Here is a 21755-nt window from a genome sequence, read left to right on the forward strand (position 1 = left end):
CATTCTAGTAATCATCATTCACACGTTCTCTACCTAATTCCAATAACCACCATGCAAGCATTGTTACACTCCAGTAAATACCATGTATGAGTTCTCTGTCCATATTGCAGGGCATACAAGGTTTTATTCCCCTTAAAAGAACACTCTGTGCTCCTCATAAATGACCCCTGTTTCTCAGTTTTCTTCTCACATTTTTAAAGGTCACCACTTTTTCAAGAAATGCAGTGCTGAGCAAAGCTACTCTTGGTTCCCTGCCAGCCTATACTGTGCATCATATGTTACAGTTGTAGACATTTCCTTGTCTGTGTTTTAATAAAGCCTTTGGGTATCTTACTGCAGCTTGTCATTCAAGATACCTGCTGTATTTGCAGAGGGGATGATGTTGCTGGTATTTAGACTGTTGGTTTTGCAACTCCTCTTTCACAACACAGAAGCCCTTCCAATTTATGACTTCTATTATAGCCACATTTATGACAAAGAATCAAGTCACAAAAGCAGGGGAGTAACTAAGCCTTGATAGGCTGTGCAACCTTGGTGTCCCCAGTGCTGGAGTTGTTTTTCTTCAGTGATGAAATATCTAATTATTTGGGCCCAGGTGTAGTTGCTGGTTATGAAACAAAAAGGTTATCATACGCTAAGCAAAGATAGAGAAGGATATCAATGGTAGTTTCAAAATCTGTAATGTTATGAAAAGGTGATACATTGTTGTGTATATGTAAGTCAGTGCTTATGGTCTAACCCTTTATTCTTGCAGTGACACCATTGGATGAACTGTGGGCTGTGGGGAACACAGGGTATCTTCTACAGCGTCTAACAAAGACCTACAGCCATTATCCTAACATTCCAAAACATGACAGTGTCTTAGTCAACTCTGACTTTGAAGATGAATGGGAAGTCATCTGACAGAAAACAGCCAGTAACAATGTAATATTTGAAATGCTGCTAAAAGCCTGTGTTGTCCTTCTTAACTTATAAAAGCACCTTGCTCTATTCAACATATTTCTACTTTGCTGTTAGACACAAGGCAGTACAGTTTGTACGACTGCTGTTGAGGTCACCAAGTGCATGGATGGAATGCAAATCCCACACCCAACAGATTTTTCACACTGCATGCTCCACATCTAATAACTCAATCCACAAGCTGTTGTTTATCAGTAGCTATACAATGTAATGATGTTTCACCATTATGCTTGGAGCTGTGTTTGTCTTTTGAAAAGAAGCCACAGAAGAAGTATAGGTTGCTCCCAGGGAAAGCGGGTGTTGGATCACAAACGTGAGTCGCCATTTGCACTGCGTTACAGGACCTAAGACGTTTGATATAAGTGCTGGTTGGTACTGCAAAGCTAGTTTTCTTTTGCACTTTCTGTTCTTTTACTCTGTCAACACCGTATTGAAAGTAGAACATAGGCAGAGTGAATGAAAACTGCCTTCTGTATCTAAAGTGCATATGTATTTCAATTTTCATGAATGAATCTTCCCACCTGCTACTAGAAGCTCTTTATTGTTTTATTTTCTTGCTATTAAACTTAAACCATTTCTGCCTCCATTTCCCTGCAGCTTCCAAAATTAGAAGTTAAAAAGAAAAAAGATCTAAACCAATTCTGCATTTGGCTGAAGTGACAGAATTTACTGGTTTGGGTGAGGCACATGAGTTGTATGATTATGATTTGCCTTATTTAAGATGAAACAGAGAACAGATTTCCTCTCCTTGCTTGCATAATCCCATATCTTTTTATGAGATATTCTGGATTTACATTGTCACTGTAACTGAGTTGGAACAGTTTCACCTCCATGCATGGACTTTACCCTGCTATAAAGTACTATGCATATCCATCAATGTGGCCCTTTGAAGATAAAAGCAGTGTAATCCTTAGCCCATGTATGGGATCTCTGACTCCTAGGGGTTTGTATCAGCATGCACTTGCTTTCATCAGTTACTCTCCTTTCCCTCCTTAATGGGGATTACGCCACCTTTCACATGCAACCTTTACATTTTAAGTAATTAGTGCCCCCTAGGATGGCATAACAAATTGCTGTGTTTTCCTGGACTTTGATTTCTGCATAGACATTTAGCTTTTCCATATTCCAAAGTACAATATCATAACTGTAGTTTGAGACAATTCAATAGGTTAAGTAAGGTAAAAATGGAGCTATCCTGGAAGCAGATTTAAGAACAGTTTTCCAGATATGATCTTGATTCATAAGGTGAACAGTCCTGAAAGCCTCGGTTATTGGGATTTACATGGTTAAACTCCTAGCCCAGACACAGGGTTCTGCAGTACTGAGCCAAAGTGAGTCTTTGATCCATAGACTGGTTAGAGAAGGGCAAACAACATAATGTAGACTCTAAGCACCAACATACCTTAATTCTACCTAACAGTACTGACCCTTCATCTCTGTGCCCTAGTACTTTGCTCATTTATTGATTTGCTGTGTTTGGTAGCCAGAAATCTCAAAGCAGGATCTTTCTCTAAGCTGTTATATGAAAGTACATTTTACTGCCCTGAAATGAAAGAATCCAGTATACTAAGGTGCCCAGTTTAGCAACTGGAAAAACTGCCAAGAGGTCCAAGTAGGACATAATCTAGAAACAATAAAGGGCCACTATATATATTTCTTTAATTTAACAGAGCACTTCTTAAAGGAGGCATATCATATAAAAATTAAGAATGTACCAGTGAATTATACTTCTCTAAATATAGAAGGATTATGCTTAAAAAAAAGTTGTGTATCAGAAATTTCCCCAAAACCCTACTAGTCCCGCCCATCTGTTCCACTTACTGCAGGCTGAATTCTCTGGGTGTGCAGGGGAGCCGTGGTCTCTCCGTATACTGCACTGTAGGACAGGGACCAATCAGCAGCTAGGCTGGCCTGATAGGGAACTGAAGCCTGTCTTTGCTGTGATTGGCTATCCCCATCCTACTGTGCTTCTGGCAAGGACACGCCCACCCTTCATTTGAAACACCGACAGAGAGCTGATAAGATCTATAGGAAGCTCCAATAAAGGGGCCAGATAGGATTCATTTTTAGCCCATAGTGAAACCAGCACCATATATTATTCATAATTGCCTTCTAAATTCGTTTTTTTTTTAATTTATTTAATATGTCTCCTTTAATTCAGGATATTTGTAAGGTGACTAAATGTTCTGATTTCTTTGTTATGGCAATAAGTAAACTTAGATACTTCAGATATGCATATATGAACCCATTATGGCTGTTAGCAGCTAGTCACATCCCAGGAATGCTGGTAGAAAGCCCCTAACCCACTGGCTTCTTTTAACAGGATTGCTTTAACTTTTATGAAAGCTACCATCTATAAAAACCCCAATTTCTATTATAAAGAAGATGTAAAGGCAAAAAACAACATTGCTGTACTGATTGTAAACCCAAGAAGCATACTTGCTGTGCACTTCATTTAGAACTGTTTATCATTTCTTTAAAGTAACCAATTCTGTGCAGCTGACTTCACTGAAAGAAAGAAAACTATCTGCATTGCTCTGTGTCCCGAAGGGCAGGGGAGCAGAGCGGGGTTGTTTCATTTGCTTATTTATCGTTGAGGATACTCTAAGGGGCACATTTACAAAAGCACGAATGCTCCGAGTGTATTTTCGCCAAATTTTTCGGGGCATCCGCACAACTTTTTCGTACGCTGCGTACTGCTGTTTTCAATGGTTCGGTACGAAAATTTTGTGACTTTCGGATCGCCAATACGATATCGTGACTAATACAATTTTTTTCGTAAGTATTTTCGAGATATTTGCGATCTTCAGAAATTTTCGTTTCCAATCCGAATTTTTCTCATTCGGGATTCGAATTTGTGGATTAGTAAATCTGCCCCTTAGTCTGAGACAACTCTGATTCCCTGCCCTTCAGAATGCAGAGCTGCGCTGATAGTTTTCTTTCTAGTCTGGCTGGCCAGAAATGGATTCCTGTACACAGCTTTAATAGGGAGAAGAGACGATTAGTAAAGTCATCTGCACATAATCTGTTATTTTAAAGAAATGGTACAAATTTCTAATTGAAGTGCATAGCAAATATGCTTCTTTTGAGGTTTACAATCAATACATGCAATGTTGTTTTTTGCCTTTACATCCACTTTAAAAATCTAAAGGTAAAAGGGTATAGTGGCCCTTTAAGCTACTTTTAGTTTTTCTTTAAACTTATAGTGGAACTAAGCCTACAAACATTGTGTACAGTGTATACTGTAACTTGTTCTAGATATGTTTGTGTACTACCTTTTATAGAGGGTTTTAGTGAATCTAATATGCTAATGTATTATTTAAGACACGCATTCAACTTAATTAATCTTATTTTAAAAGTATTTTATAGTTGTTTAAATAAACAAAGACTTATGTGAATCTTGTGTTACTGAAATCTGTATTGTTCTGTTAAAATCCAAGGTGTTTTCTCTGTAATAATAAAACAGTAGCTTGTACTTGATCCTAAATAAGATTTGATCTGTTTACAGGTCTTATGCATCCTGGGTAGTCAGGTGACCCAATAGGGTACAGGAGAAGACCTGTAAATAGGACAATAAATTCACTAACTGATTTCACTTTTGGGATGAAATTCTAAATCATCTCAGTTGTTTAAAAATGTAATCTCCTGCAATATGGGGTGTGTGCTCAGCCTGTAGATCAGGGATCCCCAACCTTTTCTACCCATGAGCCACATTTAAGTGTAAAAAGACTTGGTGAGCAACATGACCATGAAACATGTTCCTGGGGGTGCCAAATAAGGACTGTTATTGGCTATTTGGTAGCCCTTTTGTGGACTGCCAGCCTATAGGAGACTCTGTTTGGCAGTACACCTGGTTTTTATGCCTCCAAAACTTGCCCCCAAGCCAAGAATTCAAAAATAAGCACTTGCTTTGAGGCCACTGGGAGCAACATCCAAAGGGTTGGAGAGCAATATGTTGCTCACGAGCCACTGGTTGGGGATCACTGCTGTAGATAAACACGGACCAAAAATCGAACCCTATGCTCCAAAGAGCTTATTGTGCCTGAGCTCGAGCCGTTGCATTGGCCGTTGCATCTGCGGCCACACTTAGCAGGATGGAATTGAAAAATGACTGCAAACTGCCTTGCTCAGCTGCCAGTAGGGATAGTACCTTTCATACCCAAGGGAAACTGACTTCACTGGGTGAGAGGATACGCTCAGCCTCAAAAACTCATGACCAGATACTTATTGCGTTGGATGTTGGATGTAATGTTCTCTGCTATGCTATCTAAAAACAGCATTGGTGACAACTTATTTTTGTATGTAGGTTAAAGTAATGAGCCATCTGCTGGAACCCTCTCTGACATTACAGGGAATTCACCTACGCTGCACTTAAGAAGGTTGTTCATGATAAGAATTGAAAATCTGCATACGGCCATTCTAAGACCACAACAATCTGAAGTATGTCCGTAGGCAATATTTGGATTAATAAATTAATGAATGAAAGATTTTTTTTCCCCTTTAAAATAAATAGATCTAGGATCTCACCACAGGATCATTTATCAATGCTGCCCATATTTACACCAGGGCAGTAAACCATGGCAGCCAGTTACATGTTTGCTTTCATTGTTCTACTGTAGCTGACTAGAAAGAGACCTGATAAATGATTGGTTGCTATGAGTAAATGCCTAGGTGAAAATTTGTCCATTACTGATGCACGAGTCCTACTCAATAGCTAACTCAGGGCAAATTTGCTCCTGGGCAGTACCACATAGCAACCAATCTATATTTAACTTTATTCTGTCAGCTGCAGGAAGGATAGTAAAAAGCAAGAATGTAATTGGTTGCCATGGGTTACTACTCAAAGATATGTTTGTTTGTTTATTTATTTAATAAGCATTGAACATAGATATGGAAATGTTAGCCACTACTGCAGATACATTTCAATAGGACCTCAATTCCAGTTCCTACTTGCACCACTGGTTTTTGATTCAAAGTATTTTTTTTTTATCAATGTGAGTCAGTTGGCAGCTGTAGAGCTAAGGGTGATCTATAAACGTCAGCACTCTCTGGAGGAATGTGGTTGTCAGAATAACATGGCAGGTGTGCATTTGCAGCAGCTGCAGAGCTGAAGGTGAGCCCTGACTCTCCCTATAAAATATAGTAGATACCACAATAGTGACTTCACCAAGAGCCTGCTGGGACATGTAACTAAGCAACCAAAAGCTTGTCACGCAACAGCAAGAGTCCTACAAAATCTGATTTCCCTTGCAGTACTGCAAGTTGGATCAGATAAAGTGGGCTGTAGATCTTAAGATTTACAGTTAATGTAGGTATTGGTATATATAATTTACATATGTGAGTGTATACATAGGTCTGTTTATACATGTCATAGAGGTGTATTGGGGTTTGTTTGGAATGGCTGAATATGATGGACTTTTCTTTTAGCAGCCCAAATTATTTAACTATGTACAGGTATGGGATCCATAATCTAGAATGATCAGGACCTGGGATTTTCCAGATAAGGGATCTTTCCATAGTTTGGATCTCCATACCTTAGGCCAGTGTTCCCCAACCAGTGGCTCGTGAGCAACATGTTGCTCCCCAACCCCTACAATGTTGCTCCCCGTAGCCTCAAAGCAGGTGCTCATTTTTGAATTTCTGGTAAGGAGGCAAGTTTTGGTTGCATAAAAACCCAGTATAATGCCAAACAGAGCCTTCTGTAGGCTGCCAGTCCACATAGGGGCTATTAAGTAGCCAATTATAGTTCTTATTGGCACCCCCAGGAACATTTTTCATGCTTATGTTGCTCCCCAACACTTTTTCCATTTAAATGTGGCTCACGGCGTTTAAAAGGTTGGGGTTCCCTGCCTTAGGCTAATGTCAGACAAGGCGACTGGCGTATATTTTCGGCAAGTGGAAAAGCGCTTGTCGAAAATACCGCCATTCGCCTCCTTACCTGTGCCTGCACTGGAATGAATGAGGTTCATGCCTGCACCGGAGCGTATCTCATTCATTCCGGTGCAGGCACAGGTAGGAAGCGGATGGCAGTATTTTCGGAAATCGCTTTTCCGTTTTCCGACATTAGCCTTAGGTCTACTAAAAATAATTTAAACATTAATAAAACCTAATAAGATTGTTTTGCTTCCTTAAGGATTACTTATATCTTAGTTGGGATCAAATACGTGGTACTGTTTTGTTATTACAGAGAAAAAGGAAATAATTTTCTAAAAAATTGAATTATTTGCAGATAATGGAGTCTATGGAAGATGACCTTTCCGGATATTGGATCCTATACCTGTACTGGGTTAAACAATTGACCATAAATGTCAGTCAGTTGGGCTGTTTACAGTAGTTTAGTGGTTTGCATTTATGTCATACCAGGTTTGATTCCAGCCAGGCCCCTAAAGCTGGCCATAAATGTACTGATACAATCACAAGAAACCTAGTTTTGTATGATTCTTGGACCACGTGTGGACTCGGAATTATCATCCAGGTAAATTTCGTGCCATGGCGATTGGCCGTTTAGTCAATCGGCCAGGTTAGAAATTTTCGGTTGGATAATAATAAAATCTGCGCATGTATTGTGTATTGGACAATATACTTGGGGGCCTACAATGGAAGTCACTTTTGTACAATGGTACAATGGTCTGAATGTTAGTTTTCAACTTCGGGCGACTTCCGGAAATCGTGGCAATGCGTATGCCATCCCACCAGCAATGTACATTCTTGCCGGTGGGATTGCATTGCGTGGAGATTAGTCTAAACTGCCCTAAACGTACAACCGATATCTGAATGTTGGTCGGAAGAAGACTAAAATCTGAACATGTGTGGCCACTGTTAGATTGTAAGACCTACTGGAGCAGGAACTTTTGTATAATCTCTGTAAAGCAGAATATTAATCTTCTAATTGATAATAACAATAGTTTATAAACTATCCCAATCCCAATTACAAAGGCACATAAAACATGTTGAAGAAGCAGAAGGCGCAAAGGACAAGGTAACAGCAAAAGGGAATGGGACGAATGCAGCAGAACATAAAATAGAGAGGCAATTAAAAATAGAAGGGAAGCTGTAGTAAAGTTTAAAAACAAACAAGGCCATATGTTTTAACATAATCTACTTTAAAAAAACAGGTCCCATTTGGTTGTGCTTTCCAGTGTGAGGGAAAAACATGGTTGCTTTTAGCTGTTTTTCTGTGACAACTCAGAATGTAATGGTTTAAGAAAGGGTGTTTTCCAAAAGATAGCACGCTAACTACTTCCATAGGAAGTAAACAACACACATGACCAAATGGCGTGTAGAGCTTCTGAATGAAGCTTATCTCTCTGCAGCAAGTATCTGCACTATCTCTGTAGGTGGGGCACGGGTGGGTAGTTCCATGAAATTTGTGACGGAAAAGAAAGGAATTCACTAAAAACAATGTTGTTATACCCAAACTCATGTTTTACGTTTCATTCATATTTTGAATGGCTGCTTGAGCTGGTTATATTAGTTCACCAATATGAGGTGAATCGTTAGTTCTATGGGAGACATTGGTCATTTCTGTTAAATGTTCTACATTAGCTCAGAGTGATGTGTGCTATTGTCATACATACGTGACCTGTTCTTACATTACAGTAATATAACTGAGCCGACCTATTATTGCAAAGATTCAAGTGCACATAACCCCTTTCTACTTTGTATTTCTGTTACAAGGGGTATCCTATAATTAAGAAGCACTTCAATTGTAAGCTCCATGGGGCAGGGATCCCCTTTCCTTGAAATTTAAAGGAAAAGTAACAGTAAAAAAAAAATTGAAGTTTTTTTTAAAGTAAATGAAATATAATGTACTGTTGCACTGCACTGGTTAAAGTTGTTTGCTACAGTAACACTAGTATAGTTTATATAAATTCAGTCAGCCCTTTAGACCAATTTGGCAGCTTAATCTGCCTGTGTATGGGCCCCCAACAGCTCTATCCAACTGATATCTGTTGATTGGGCAGGACTGATTTTCAGGGACCGCATTGGCTCATTGATATGGACCTTGGCCTCATGGCTTCTATACTGGTTGTTGTAATTGGATCGTTTGGCCAAATGATCAAATCAGCCCGATATTGGGACAATATTGGGATAAAATGCATTTGTTTGGCAACCTCGCTAAACGATTGTACCTTAAAGTGTATGGCCACCTTTAGCTGTTAATCTTTAATGTAATTGTACTTCATATTTATTATTGTAATGACCTCTGTTTGTTTTGTTAATTTACTGTTCTGCTGTGCACATAAGTAGTGCTATACAGGTCCTTTTCAAAAAATTAGCATATTGTGATAAAGTTCATTATTTTCTGTAATGTACTGATAAACATTAGACTTTCATATATTTTAGATTCATTACACACAACTGAAGTAGTTCAAGCCTTTTCTTGTTTTAATATTGATGATTGTGGCATACAGCTCATGAAAACCCAAAATTCCTATCTCAAAAAATTAGCATATCATGAAAAGGTTCTCTAAACGAGCTATTAACCTAATCATCTGAATCAACTAATTAACTCTAAAAACCTTAAAAAGATTCCTGAGGCTTTTAAAAACTCCCAGCCTGGTTCATTACTCAAAACCGCAATCATGGGTAAGACTGCCGACCTGACTGCTGTCCAGAAGGCCATCATTGACACCCTCAAGCAAGAGGGTAAGACACAAAAAGAAATTTCTGAACAAATAGGCTGTTCCCAGAGTGCTGTATCAAGGCACCTCAGTGGGAAGTCTGTGGGAAGGAAAAAGTGTGGCAGAAAACGCTGCACAACTAGAAGAGGTGACTGGGCCCTGAGGAAGATTGTGGAGAAGGACCGATTCCTGACCTTGGGGGACCTGAGTCTGGAGTAGAAACATCCAGAGCCACCGTGTACAGGCGTGTGCAGGAAATGGGCTACAGGTGCTGCATTCCCCAGGTCAAGCCACTTTTGAACCAGAAACAGCGGCAGAAGCGCCTGACCTGGGCTACAGAGAAGCAACACTGGACTGTTGCTCAGTGGTCCAAAGTATGTCATTTGGAAATCAAGGTGCCAGAGTCTGGAGGAAGACTGGGGAGAGGGAAATGCCAAAATGCCTGAAGTCCAGTGTCAAGTACCCACAGTCAGTGATGGTCTGGGGTGCCATGTCAGCTGCTGGTGTTGGTCCACTGTGTTTTATCAAGGGCAGGGTCAATGCAGCTAGCCATCAGGAGATTTTGGAGCACTTCATGCTTCCATCTGCTGAAAAGCTTTATGGAGATGAAGATTTCATTTTTCAGCACGACCTGGCACCTGCTCACAGTGCCAAAACCACTGGTAAATGGTTTACTGACCATGGTATTACTGTGCTCAATTGGCCTGCCAACTCTCCTGACCTGAACCCCATAGAGAATCTGTGGGATATTGTGAAGAGAAAGTTGAGAGACACAAGACCCAACACTCTGGATGAGCTTAAGGCCGCTATTGAAGCATCCTGGACCTCCATAACACCTGAGCAGTGCCACAGGCTGATTGCCTCCATGCCACGCCACATTGAAGCAGTCATTTCTGCAAAAGGATTCCCGACCAAGTATTGAGTGCATAACTGAACATAATTATTTGAAGGTTGACATTTTTTGTATTAAAAACACTTTTTTTTTATTGGGCGGATGAAATATGCTAATTTTTTGAGATAGGAATTTTGGGTTTTCATGAGCTGTATGCCACAATCATCAATATTAAAACAAGAAAAGGCTTGAACTACTTCAGTTGTGTGTAATGAATCTAAAATATATGAAAGTCTAATGTTTATCAGTACATTACAGAAAATAATGAACTTTATCACAATATGCTAATTTTTTGAAAAGGACCTGTATAAATAAAAATATACATATATACAGTTCCACATTGGGCCCTTGCCCTTACAGCTATTGCATGCAAGGCTTTTTAATTGCCATAACAGAAGTAAAACATGAGTGGGTGTGGGTGACATTCCATTGAAAACAAAGGGAAAATAGGTAGCGCCCTGAACCTATTATCCCCTCTGAACACAATGTGTGGGTTATGAATCTGTAGCAGGTCTGGACTGGACTGTAGCAGGTGTGTACTGGGATTCAAAATAGGGCCTGGAATTTTAAGTACAAATAGGCCCGAACAGCCCACTGCAGGCCCATTAAATAGTGACTGTATAGATCAGGGATCCCCAGCCTTTCTTACTCGTGAGCCACAGCCAAATGTAAAAAGACTTGGGGAGAGTGCAGAGACGTGCAACTAAACTGGTTAAGGGGATGGAAGATTTAAACTATGAGGTGAGGCTGTCGAGGTTGGGGTTGTTTTCTCTGGAAAAGAGGCGCTTGCGTGGGGACATGATTACTCTGTACAAGTACATTAGAGGGGATTATAGGCAGATGGGGGATGTTCTTTTTTCCCATAAAAACAATCAACGCACATTTGAAGCAGCGTAGGTGGTTTTTCACGGTGAGGGCAGTGAGGTTGTGGAATGCCCTTCCTAGTGATGTGGTAATGGCAGATTCTGTTAATGCCTTTAAGGGCTCTGGCACACAGGCGACTAATGTCCCCGAGTTGCCATGACCCGCCATCCCACCGGCGAACATGTAAGTTGCCAGCGGGATGGCACATGCGGCGGCGCAATTTTCACAAAATCGCGAGTCTTTTCCGGCGATTTCCGAAATCGCCCCACCGCGTCTGCCATCCCACCGGCGACTTACATTGTCGCCGATGGGATGGCAGGGGAAGGCAATTCGGGGAGATTAGTCGCCCGCGAACAGGGAGTTTTGCCGCGGGCGACTAATCTCCCCGTGTGCCAGAGCCCTTAGAGGGGCCTGGATGAGTTCTTCAACAAGCAGAATATCCAAGGCTATTGTGATACTAATATCTACAGTTAGTATTATTGGTTGTATATATATAGTTTATGTATGCGAGTGTATAGATAGGTAAGTATAGGTTGTGTGTGCTGTGTTTACTTGGATGGGTTGAACTTGATAGACTCTGGTCTTTTTTGAACCATATGTAACTATGTAAACTATGTAAACACAACCATCCTAAAAGCTCATGGAGGTGCCAAATAAGGGCTCAGATTGGCTATTAGATAGCCTCTATCGGCTTATAGGACTCTGTATTTGGCAGTAAACCTAGTTTTTATTCAACCAAAACTTGCCACCAACTCAGGAATTAAAAAAATAACTACCTGGTTTGGGGGCACTGAGAGCAAAATCCAAGGGGTTGGTGAGCAACATGTTGCTCACGAGCCACTGTTTGGGGATCACTGGAGATCTTCAGTCACAGACATATTAATTACTATGGTATGTGCAGCTATCCATGATGCAGCCAATTGGAATGAACCGCCAGTAAGTTAGAGATAAAGAGTTTATGATTAGAATGAACCAGCACCCAAAATTGGCTGCATCTTTCCTGAAACAGGTAAGTAGGGTGCTTAAGTAACGTGCAGTTTCCAGGTTCAGTGAATAACTAGAAGTATTGTTTAAAACAGAAAGACCAGACACACTGAAGGCAGGTGTAGAAGAAACATACCTGTCTGGCACTTGAGAACTTCACACCCTTCACAACCCAAGTATCCTCCCTTCTATTGTTTCCTCTGATCCACCAAATACTTTTATTTCCCCCCCACATTCATTCTAACTTTCTCTCTCTTCCTTCCCATCTCTACTGATTTCTCATTCTCTCCCATTGCGATTTGGCTGCAGCCAAAAAACACAGTCTTCAGTGTTTGCCCCAGTGACTATAACAGCGTTAGGCTGATGCCACACGTGGCGTTTTTACGCTGCTTTTTTTCTCAGCCTAAAAACGCCGCACAAGCCACACAGCCCCTGACTATGGCGTTTTTCAGCCTAGTACTGGTGACGTAAGCAAATCCCGTTTCCATGGTGCTAATAGTGCGAAATAGCAAAAAACGCCCGCGTATTTCCGCTAGGTCTGGCAGCTGCCTTTGCGTATATATAGGAATAGCTTGCTTTGCAAATACTGGCGTATTTCGGCCAACGCTTGAAAAATCCGTGGTATGGCGTTTTCTAGCGTATTTCCGCATTGTGTGGTTTGCTTCGAGTCTTTTCAAGTTATTTCTATGGATGATGATATCAGGCGTTTTTCAGCCGCTGAGAGAATTAGAAAATACGCAGCGGAAAAACGCCACGTGTGGCATCAGCCTTAGTGAATTGAATATGCGTGCAATGCAATTAATTACAGTCAATCTTTTTCCCCACCTGTAGTTTTAATATAGTAGTGTGATTTGCTGAGCAGTTTACCCCATTTCCTAGTTTTCTGCCTTGCTACTACTACCTGCGCTTGCTAAAAATAACATATATCTGAAGTGCATGTGGCATATGTGTGAAAATAATATGTTATACTAGGACCAATCCTCCCTTCCTTTACTCACACAGAATATTCTCCTATCTTCCAGTCGTTTGTACAGTAAGAAGGAAGGGATAAATGAGAGCATAAAGATAATTTGCCTTTCATAGACTATAGTTTCCCTTTCTAAATAGCATATAAGATACCCACAAGTGCTGCTGATTATACAATTTCATTGTTTTGTAAACTACCATTATAAATGGCTTGGGGTAAAAGTGATTTTTAGTGCAAACAGCAGGGAGACCTTTCCAAGTTACACCCAGAAATCATACTAGGATATGAATATGTATTGCAAATGTCTTGTATTTGCATAACTTACATTTATCAGTGCTACAATGGAAACAGAAACTAAATACACATCATTTTTGACAAATACAGTACCAGTAAAGTGAGGTAAGCAGAGATCTCAGTGTAGCAGAGACATGATTGTATATGTACATCAGTATAAAGTGCCCTGCAGTATATATATATATATATATATATATATATATATGTGTGTGTGTGTGTCGTACATCCACTGCCTTCTTCTGAACAGTGCAGATCCCGAGGCATAGTATGTTGGCTTATATGTGAGCATTCATAATGAATGAAGTATTTTACACGGCAATTCTTATTTTGAGCTTGTTTCTTCCTCAGTATCTTTGTAGATAACATTGCTATAGCAAACGTTACAGGCTGAGAATCATGCATTAGAAATCATTACTGAGAATAATAGATTCCTGGAGAAGACAAAAGGGCACATTTATCACTGTGTGCAAGCGAGAGATTGCTCTTTAATATCTATGTCCCTTAAAACCTGACAACAGTAAACTGAGAGCTGTGAAATTTCTCTGCTGAATTGTAGACAGCTCTACGTCACCCTTAAATAAATATCCCCAATAGAACTGGTTTGGTGGACACAACTACAATCTGCTTTATAATAAGTGTAATGGAGGTTTAAGTCTACTGATCTGCAATTCTTTTAGAAATAAAGAAACTTGTTCTCAGACTTCTTTTTTAACACTATGAATAAAGAACATGTTAATTGGCCTGTTTGCTGGGAAGGTGCCTCAAATGAATGCATGCAGGTAGTCTTATTTTTACTGAGGCTTTCTCTTTAAACTGGTTGTTTACCTTTTAGTTACGTTTTAGTATATTATAGAATTACAGCATATTCTTAGCAACTTTGCCGTTGGTGTTCATTTTATATAGTTCTTAAATTATTTTCCTTCTTCTTCTACCACTTTCAAGCTTTCTATACAAGCCCTATTCTTTTCATCCTTTTATTCTTCCACCTCTCCTTGGTTGCTAAGGTAAATAAACCCTAGCAACCTGATAGCTGTTAATATTCCAAGCTGGCAGGCTACTGAGCAAAAAGCTATTGTTTGGAAAATTCAAAATGAAGACACATTGAAAGGTGCCTCAGAATATTACTGTCTACATTAAACCAAAACCGCACCTACCCCTTTAACACTGGGCCAAGCACAGACTGTTTTATCGATTTAAACTCACAGAACCAGAAAGCCCATCAGTGCTGCCTTTTGGTATAATGCAGTAACTGGTGCAATATGTTCTCCAACTCTATTAATCCATAGCAAGCAATAAGCTGTTTAGAGTCATACAGCAGACTGGCAAATACTACCTTTTGACTGGTTGCTATGGGTTACTTGGTCTGAAAAAAAATTGCACCTGTAATTACATTACTGTTATTTTCTGATATAAAATACACTTTGATCAATATTATTTCCCTCTTTGTACCTCTGCCTTTTTGTATTGGCTGAGAGCTGAGCACCAAAGTATGTTGTTGGATATATGAGTGACTGTATGAGTGGCATAAAGCCAGTGAGCATGCACTCATTATAACCTTGCTTCCCAAACCTGTAACGCAGTAATACTGAACTGGGAAACACATAGCGCTGCTGCTGAACCGGCCACACAGGAAAATATGGGCAACAGTGTAACTAGGTGTTGGGAGGATGAAAGGCTCCTCTAGGCCAGGCACACATGGATGTTGAAGCTGGCATATACAATGTGTGCCTAGAGAATTTTGTGTGCTAGCACAGCATTTAGTACACGGTCGGGCACACTCGCTCATACTCTAGGGTACACTGGTTTGTAGAAGTGTGCATAAAAGACAGTTTGCATACACAGCCCAAAATATATTAGAGGGAATGTTGGGAAGATTGCTGGTTACTCAGGATCCCCACCAGCCCCCTACACGTTGCCATTGTGCAAGCACATAACCCAGATTTGTATTAACACCACCCATAATGGCACCTCTGGATTGTAAACTCTCACTGGTAGGACCCTCTCATTTGCTTGTTTGTTGCATTGCTTGTGTTTCCACCAATGCATTATACTGCACGGAGGAATATGTTGGTACAACTACATTGTAATAATAGTAATAATACTCCACATAACTGTGCCACTATTTGCATAGCCAGGGACTTATTTCCATTGGTACAGTGCAACTATGTTTCAATGCTTATCTAATATTTACCCTGAAGTGCTTAGATATTTTAGCTACACTAAAAGCCTAACCTTCTGCTGTCCAGCTGTTGTTGAACTACATGTCTCAGTCACCCCTGACAGATTTCTGCTATTGGTTCTGTATTTACACAACAGCTGAAGGGCCGCAGACTTGACATCCCTGAGTAACACTTAGCGCAGCACTTAAATAGGAACCGAGCCACAAAATACCACATAGCTGTGCACTTGCAGATCCCCCCATGTATAGAGAGCAGGCCAACCCCTTGCAACACTAGAAGGCCCCAATGGCTTGCATATCCATAAGCGTTATGTACTACTGCTCTACATAAGTCCCACTGTGTTTAATGATCACACATTGCTCATTCCCGGTGCTGCTGGCTCATTTGCAGGGCTGTTTTCTCAAGGCCTGAGGCTTTAGGAAGTCTGGCAGGGAGAGCTCTTCCAGCGCCTCTGGGAATCTGTGTGCGGGGAGGGCCCTGAGTAAGTTGTGCATAGAGAGGGCGAAGAGGGGGGGCGGGGAGGTGCCAGCCAGTCTGCCATACAAGTCCTGTCCCACCAGCTCCTTCCAGGCTGTCGGCTCGGCGCGCAGCTGCTCCCTCAGTTGAAAGGTCAGTCCTTCGGGCAGATAGAGCAGCAATGAGTCCAGACAAAGTCGCTTGAGTCGCAGGTCTCGCTGGTTTCCCCAGATAACGTGAAGCAGGGTGTCCAAGGGAGTGTTCCCGCTTGCGTCAGTGATATGCGGGCAAGCACCGTGTCCCAGTAGGAGGATCAAGCAGTCCGTTTGGTGCAGTTCGCACGCCAAGTGCAACGGTGTCTTTCCGCCTTCTACGCGATGGCACCCTCTGCGATTAATGTAGCCGGCCAGGCTGCTGTGCGACACCGCCCCCAGGGTGCGCAGGATATTGCGAAGGATTGCAACCCGCCCGTACCTGATAGCCATGGCGAGGTGAGGGGCAGATGACTGGCAGCAGCTGAAGCTTGTACTGGGCATGGCCAGCGCCTCCTGCGGGTAGTGGGCGAGCAGGTATTGGGCATAGGGCTGGTGATCGTGCACCAAGGCGTACAGCAGAGCTTCGGAGGGCGAGTAGCTACTCACCTTGCCCCCCTCTTCCCAGTGCAGCACCTCCATTATCCGCATGTCCTCCAGCACCCACACGGGTAACAGGTCCCTCACTGCCTGGTAAAAGGCAAACGATGTTTTCTTGCATTGTTTCTGCGACTGGTAATCAGCATTGCTGCGCTCTGACCAACCCACAGCGCCGGGCATGTCGGGATCCAGGAGGGGTGGGAACTGTCACTGTGCGGAGCCTAAACATCCAGCAGCGCTGCACATGAGTCTGTCCAGGGATGCCTCCAGCCTGCCGGCTCCTCTCCTAAAATGGCAATTGACAAGTCAGTCAGAGCAGTACCAGTAGTACCCCACTCCCAGCCCACAGTAGTACCCCACTCCCAGCCCACAGTAGTACCCCACTCCCAGCCCACAGTACCCCACAGTAGTACCCTACTCCCAGCCCACAGTACCCCATTCCCAGCCCACAGTAGTACCCCATCCCAGCCCACAGTAGTACCCCACTCCCAGCCCACAGTACCCCATAGTAGTACCCCACTCCGAGACCACAGTACCCCACAGTAGTACCCCACTCCCAGCCCACAGTACCCCATAGTAGTACCCCACTCCGAGACCACAGTACCCCACAGTAGTACCCTACTCCCAGCCCACAGTACCCCATTCCCAGCCCACAGTAGTACCCCACTCCCAGCCCACAGTAGTACCCCACTCCCAGCCCACAGTAGTACCCCACTCCCAGCCCACAGTACCCCACTCCGAGCCCACAGTAGTACCCCAGCCCACAGTAGTACCCCACTCCCAGCCCACAGTACCCCACTCCCAGCCCTCAGTAGTACCCCACTCCCAGCCCACAGTACCCCACAGTAGTACCCCACTCCCAGCCCACAATACCCCACAGTAGTACCCCATCCCAGCCCACAGTACCCCACAGTAGTACCACACTCCCAGCCCACAGTAGTACCACACTCCCAGCCCACAGTAGTACCCCACTCCCAGCCCACAGTACCCCACAGTAGTACCCCACTCCCAGCCCACAGTAGTACCCCACTCCCAGCCCACAGTACCCCACAGTAGTACCCCATCCCAGCCCACAGTAGTACCCCACTCCCAGCCCACAGTACCCCACAGTAGTACCCCATCCCAGCCCACAGTAGTACCCTACTCCCAGCCCACAGTACCCCACTCCCAGCCCACGGTACCCGGCTTTTGTTAAACCACTATACGCACGATTCGTGGCGCTACCACCATCATATCTGTGCGAAAGCGGTAATGTCCCCAAACTGGCAGAGGGGGCGGGATTATTGGGACATTGCATTCTGCGCTGCTGCAGAACTTCTTGGGAGTCAGAACTGATTGTTTTATACTTGAGTTTTTCTGCGCCAATAGTATTTTCTAATTCCCAAATGAACAAACTGAATTTGACCAGACGTTAGCGAGTATAGCGACTGGCAGGAACCCCATGGTGTGCGCACCGGGGTGAATATTATTGCCCCTAGTGGGTGACTGTATGACTGCGTTGCGCAGCGCTGCAGCATTTCCCCTGTATTATGCAGCTAGACACATACATTATCCTGTAGGGACTCTATACACTTCTACTCATTGATTTGTCCGAACATACAGCGCAATTGTGAGCGACTTTACTCACCTCTCCCGGCCAACAGCTCCGTCCTTCCAACTCTTTGCCCTACTTTTTCGCAAGAAATGTACCTTGCAACCCGACCTGTTTCCAGCCTGCAGTTACAGATTAAGGCTGCAAGCTACTACTCACTGATATCCCTTTGCGCTGCACATACTCCTAATCTGTTACTGCAGCGCAGCTATTATTTTTCACTCAAGTTATCAGCGGTCTCCCCTGATCTATAACAGCAGCGCTCGGCTCGATCACTTGTTCTCCCAACTATCTCGGCTGATCCGTTCTGCCCCCTACTAATGAAATCAGCCCGCACTGCCTGGAGCCCTTCCTCCTAGTGCAACCGGCATTCAGCGCATCGCTGCAGCAAACACTCATTCACTTGTTTCGGCATTTTTATTTCCTTCTCTTGAAGGTCGTCAGGACCGCGGAACTGTCCGCTGTGCGCTCATTGGCTAGCTGCCCATTCCGCAGTTCTTACTGGCTGGAGCGCCGGCCGAGCCCTCCGGTGCTTGGTGACGTCACAGTCGGGCAGCGGGCCAAGAAAGCGGCTCTTGCCCTGAGCGACAGGGGGTCGGGATGTAGGGGCAGCTCTCCCTGCTGGTCACATGCCCTCAGGGGAAAACTACTCCAGATATCTGTTATCGCTTGGCTAGGGGGCAGGGGCCCATGCAAGGATTACTCTAACGTTATCTGGCGCTGTACTGGCCATATGTAAAGGACTGTTACTTGCTTATAACTGTTGGGGCCAGAGAGGGGCTATTGTCTGCAGTATTCAGTAAAACCCCAAAAGGGGCTTATTCACCTTCTGGTTCCGTTTTCTATGATACAAAAGGCAGCGTTCTTAAAGGTTACCTGCAGTTAGAATTTTGTGTATTTTATATGTACATTCATTGCTGTGCAACTGAGAGTTGGAACATCAACTGCTCTGTGGTTGCTAGGGCAACCAGCTAACACTTTAGAATTTGTTTTTGGCTGCAGGGGTTGGTGACCTTAGCTACCAGATAGCATTTTCACTTGCAGATTAGAAATAGGCAATAGTATTATAATGAGTATGGGTCCATCCATAGGTCCAATGGGTCCATCCATAGGCAGATGGTTTTGAATGGGGGGGAAAGAAACTGCCCACGATCATAGGCAGAGGGTGATTTTTTTGTTTGGGGAGGCTAGTAGATGTACCCTACTGTTGGTTTCATTGTCAACCTGTATGAAAATTCACCCATATAAAATAAACATAGTGTCATTTTGAGTCATAATGCCCCAGAATACTGCATAAATGCAGGGCCAATGTCATGTGTATTAACCTTTAAACATATAGTAGAATATATGCAGTTCTGATGCCATCTATAATCTCACCTGAACACACTGCAGGATAAATATATTGGCAGTTTAATGTTTAATGCCTTTAAAGGATGTGACAGACTAGCAAAATTTTCTTGTTTAATACCCAGCAACACAGAAGAAACTGGGCTTCAAAGCAAATAATTTTAAAACCCTTTAAACATTAGGATATAGACAAATATATAAATATGGTGCCAATTCCTTGTATAATACCCCAGAACGCATGGCAGACAAAAACAGTGCCAGTTCCATGTATAATACCCCAGAACGCATGGCAGACAAATACAGTGCCAGTTCCATGTATAATACCCCAGAACGCATGGCAGACAAATACAGTGCCAGTTCCATGTATAATACCCCAGAACGCATGGCAGACAAATACAGCGCCAGTTCCATGTATAATACCCCAGAACGCATGGCAGACAAATACAGCGCCAGTTCCATGTATAATACCCCAGAACGCATGGCAGACAAATACAGCGCCAGTTCCATGTATAATACCCCAGAACGCATGGCAGACAAATACAGCGCCAGTTCCATGTATAATACCCCAGAACGCATGGCAGACAAATACAGCGCCAGTTCCATGTATAATACCCCAGAACGCATGGCAGACAAATACAGTGCCAGTTCCATGTATAATACCCCAGAACGCATGGCAGACAAATACAGTGCCAGTTCCATGTATAATACCCCAGAACGCATGGCAGACAAATACAGTGCCAGTTCCATGTTTAATACCCCAGAACGCATGGCAGACAAATACAGTGCCAGTTCCATGTATAATACCCCAGAATGCATGGCAGACAAATACAGCGCCAGTTCCATGTATAATACCCCAGAACGCATGGCAGACAAATACAGTGCCAGTTCCATGTTTAATACCCCAGAATGCATGGCAGACAAATACAGTGCCAGTTCCATGTATAATACCCCAGAATGCATGGCAGACAAATACAGCGCCAGTTCCATGTATAATACCCCAGAACGCATGGCAGATAAATACAGCGCCAGTTCCATGTATAATACCCCAGAACATATGGCAGATAAATACAGTGCCAGTTCCACGTATAATACCCCAGAACACATGGCAGATAAATACAGTGCCAATTTCATGAATAATACTAGCAGAACGCATGGCAGAATAAAAGCAGAGTCAAGTTTATATGATTGATGTCACTGAACACATAGCAAAGGCAAAAATCGTGGATTTTTTTAAGATAGCACATAAAGTAAGCAATGGAAAACTATAAATGGTAATATAGAATTATAATAGGGAGTGGGTGACAGAAGGGTTTATAATACAAGGGAGCATAAAGCAGATTCCCAATCCTACTTACTTTTATTGCTACACAGTAGGTGGGAACATTGGTATAATTTTCCCTTGCAGCACAGTTATAAACCTTGCATTATTAAAAAGTCCGAACACCTCTACAACAGATATTGCAGACTGTTGCTAAATGGCAACTGAACAAAATGTTGGCGTATTCTGTATAATGATAAACTTATATCAGATGTATCAGATGGCAAATTGTTTTGCAAAACTTCTGAGAAAATTTGGGGCCGAAAAATTAGTCGCGCGTCAAAAAAAAGTTGCGGTCGCATCAAAATAGGCGCAGCTGCATAAAAATGGGCGCGGATGACAAAAAAAAGATGTGTATGACAAAAAAGGTCTTGCAACAAACACGTTTCATGGATTTTACTGTTGTTTTGTGAATTTTCCGCCAAAACTAAACTGGACAGATTCACTCATCACTACCCACAGCACACAGTTTAGGATAAGCAGATCACATAGAAGTTACTATTTAATTCCACATTTTCCTGTAAATTTCAATCAAATTCTTACTAGAAATAGTTAGAATCAGTTTTCTCATAAAGTCACATCGCATTAAGTCCATTCCAAAAGGTTCAGATGAAAGGTTTAGGCCTACAGGCTCTTGAGGAGTTGT

At 42.6% G+C, this 21755-nt stretch overlaps 2 protein-coding genes across 4 annotated transcripts in view; one reads left to right on the forward strand and one right to left on the reverse strand.

The window, feature by feature from the left end:
- tecpr2 (tectonin beta-propeller repeat containing 2) overlaps window positions 1-4358 on the forward strand; it is a 47226-nt gene extending 42868 nt beyond the window's left edge. For all 3 annotated transcript variants that reach the window (XM_002936586.5, XM_012969268.3, XM_004917174.4), the window contains exon 21: window positions 755-4358. In XM_002936586.5, the coding sequence (XP_002936632.2) occupies window positions 755-903 (149 nt within the window). In that variant the 3' untranslated portion in view covers window positions 904-4358. The remainder of the gene's footprint in view (window positions 1-754) is intronic.
- Window positions 4359-13582: 9224 nt separating this feature from the next.
- ankrd9 (ankyrin repeat domain 9) lies at window positions 13583-18638 on the reverse strand. Its single transcript, NM_001102746.2, is given in 2 exon segments — window positions 13583-17139; window positions 18481-18638. A coding segment is annotated over 1 exon segment (888 nt). The 5' UTR covers window positions 17034-17139; window positions 18481-18638; the 3' UTR covers window positions 13583-16145.
- Window positions 18639-21755: the final 3117 nt, after the last annotated feature.

The sequence above is a fragment of the Xenopus tropicalis genome, chromosome 8, assembly GCF_000004195.4.
Source record: "Xenopus tropicalis strain Nigerian chromosome 8, UCB_Xtro_10.0, whole genome shotgun sequence".
NCBI classification, from domain to species: Eukaryota; Metazoa; Chordata; class Amphibia; order Anura; family Pipidae; genus Xenopus; species Xenopus tropicalis.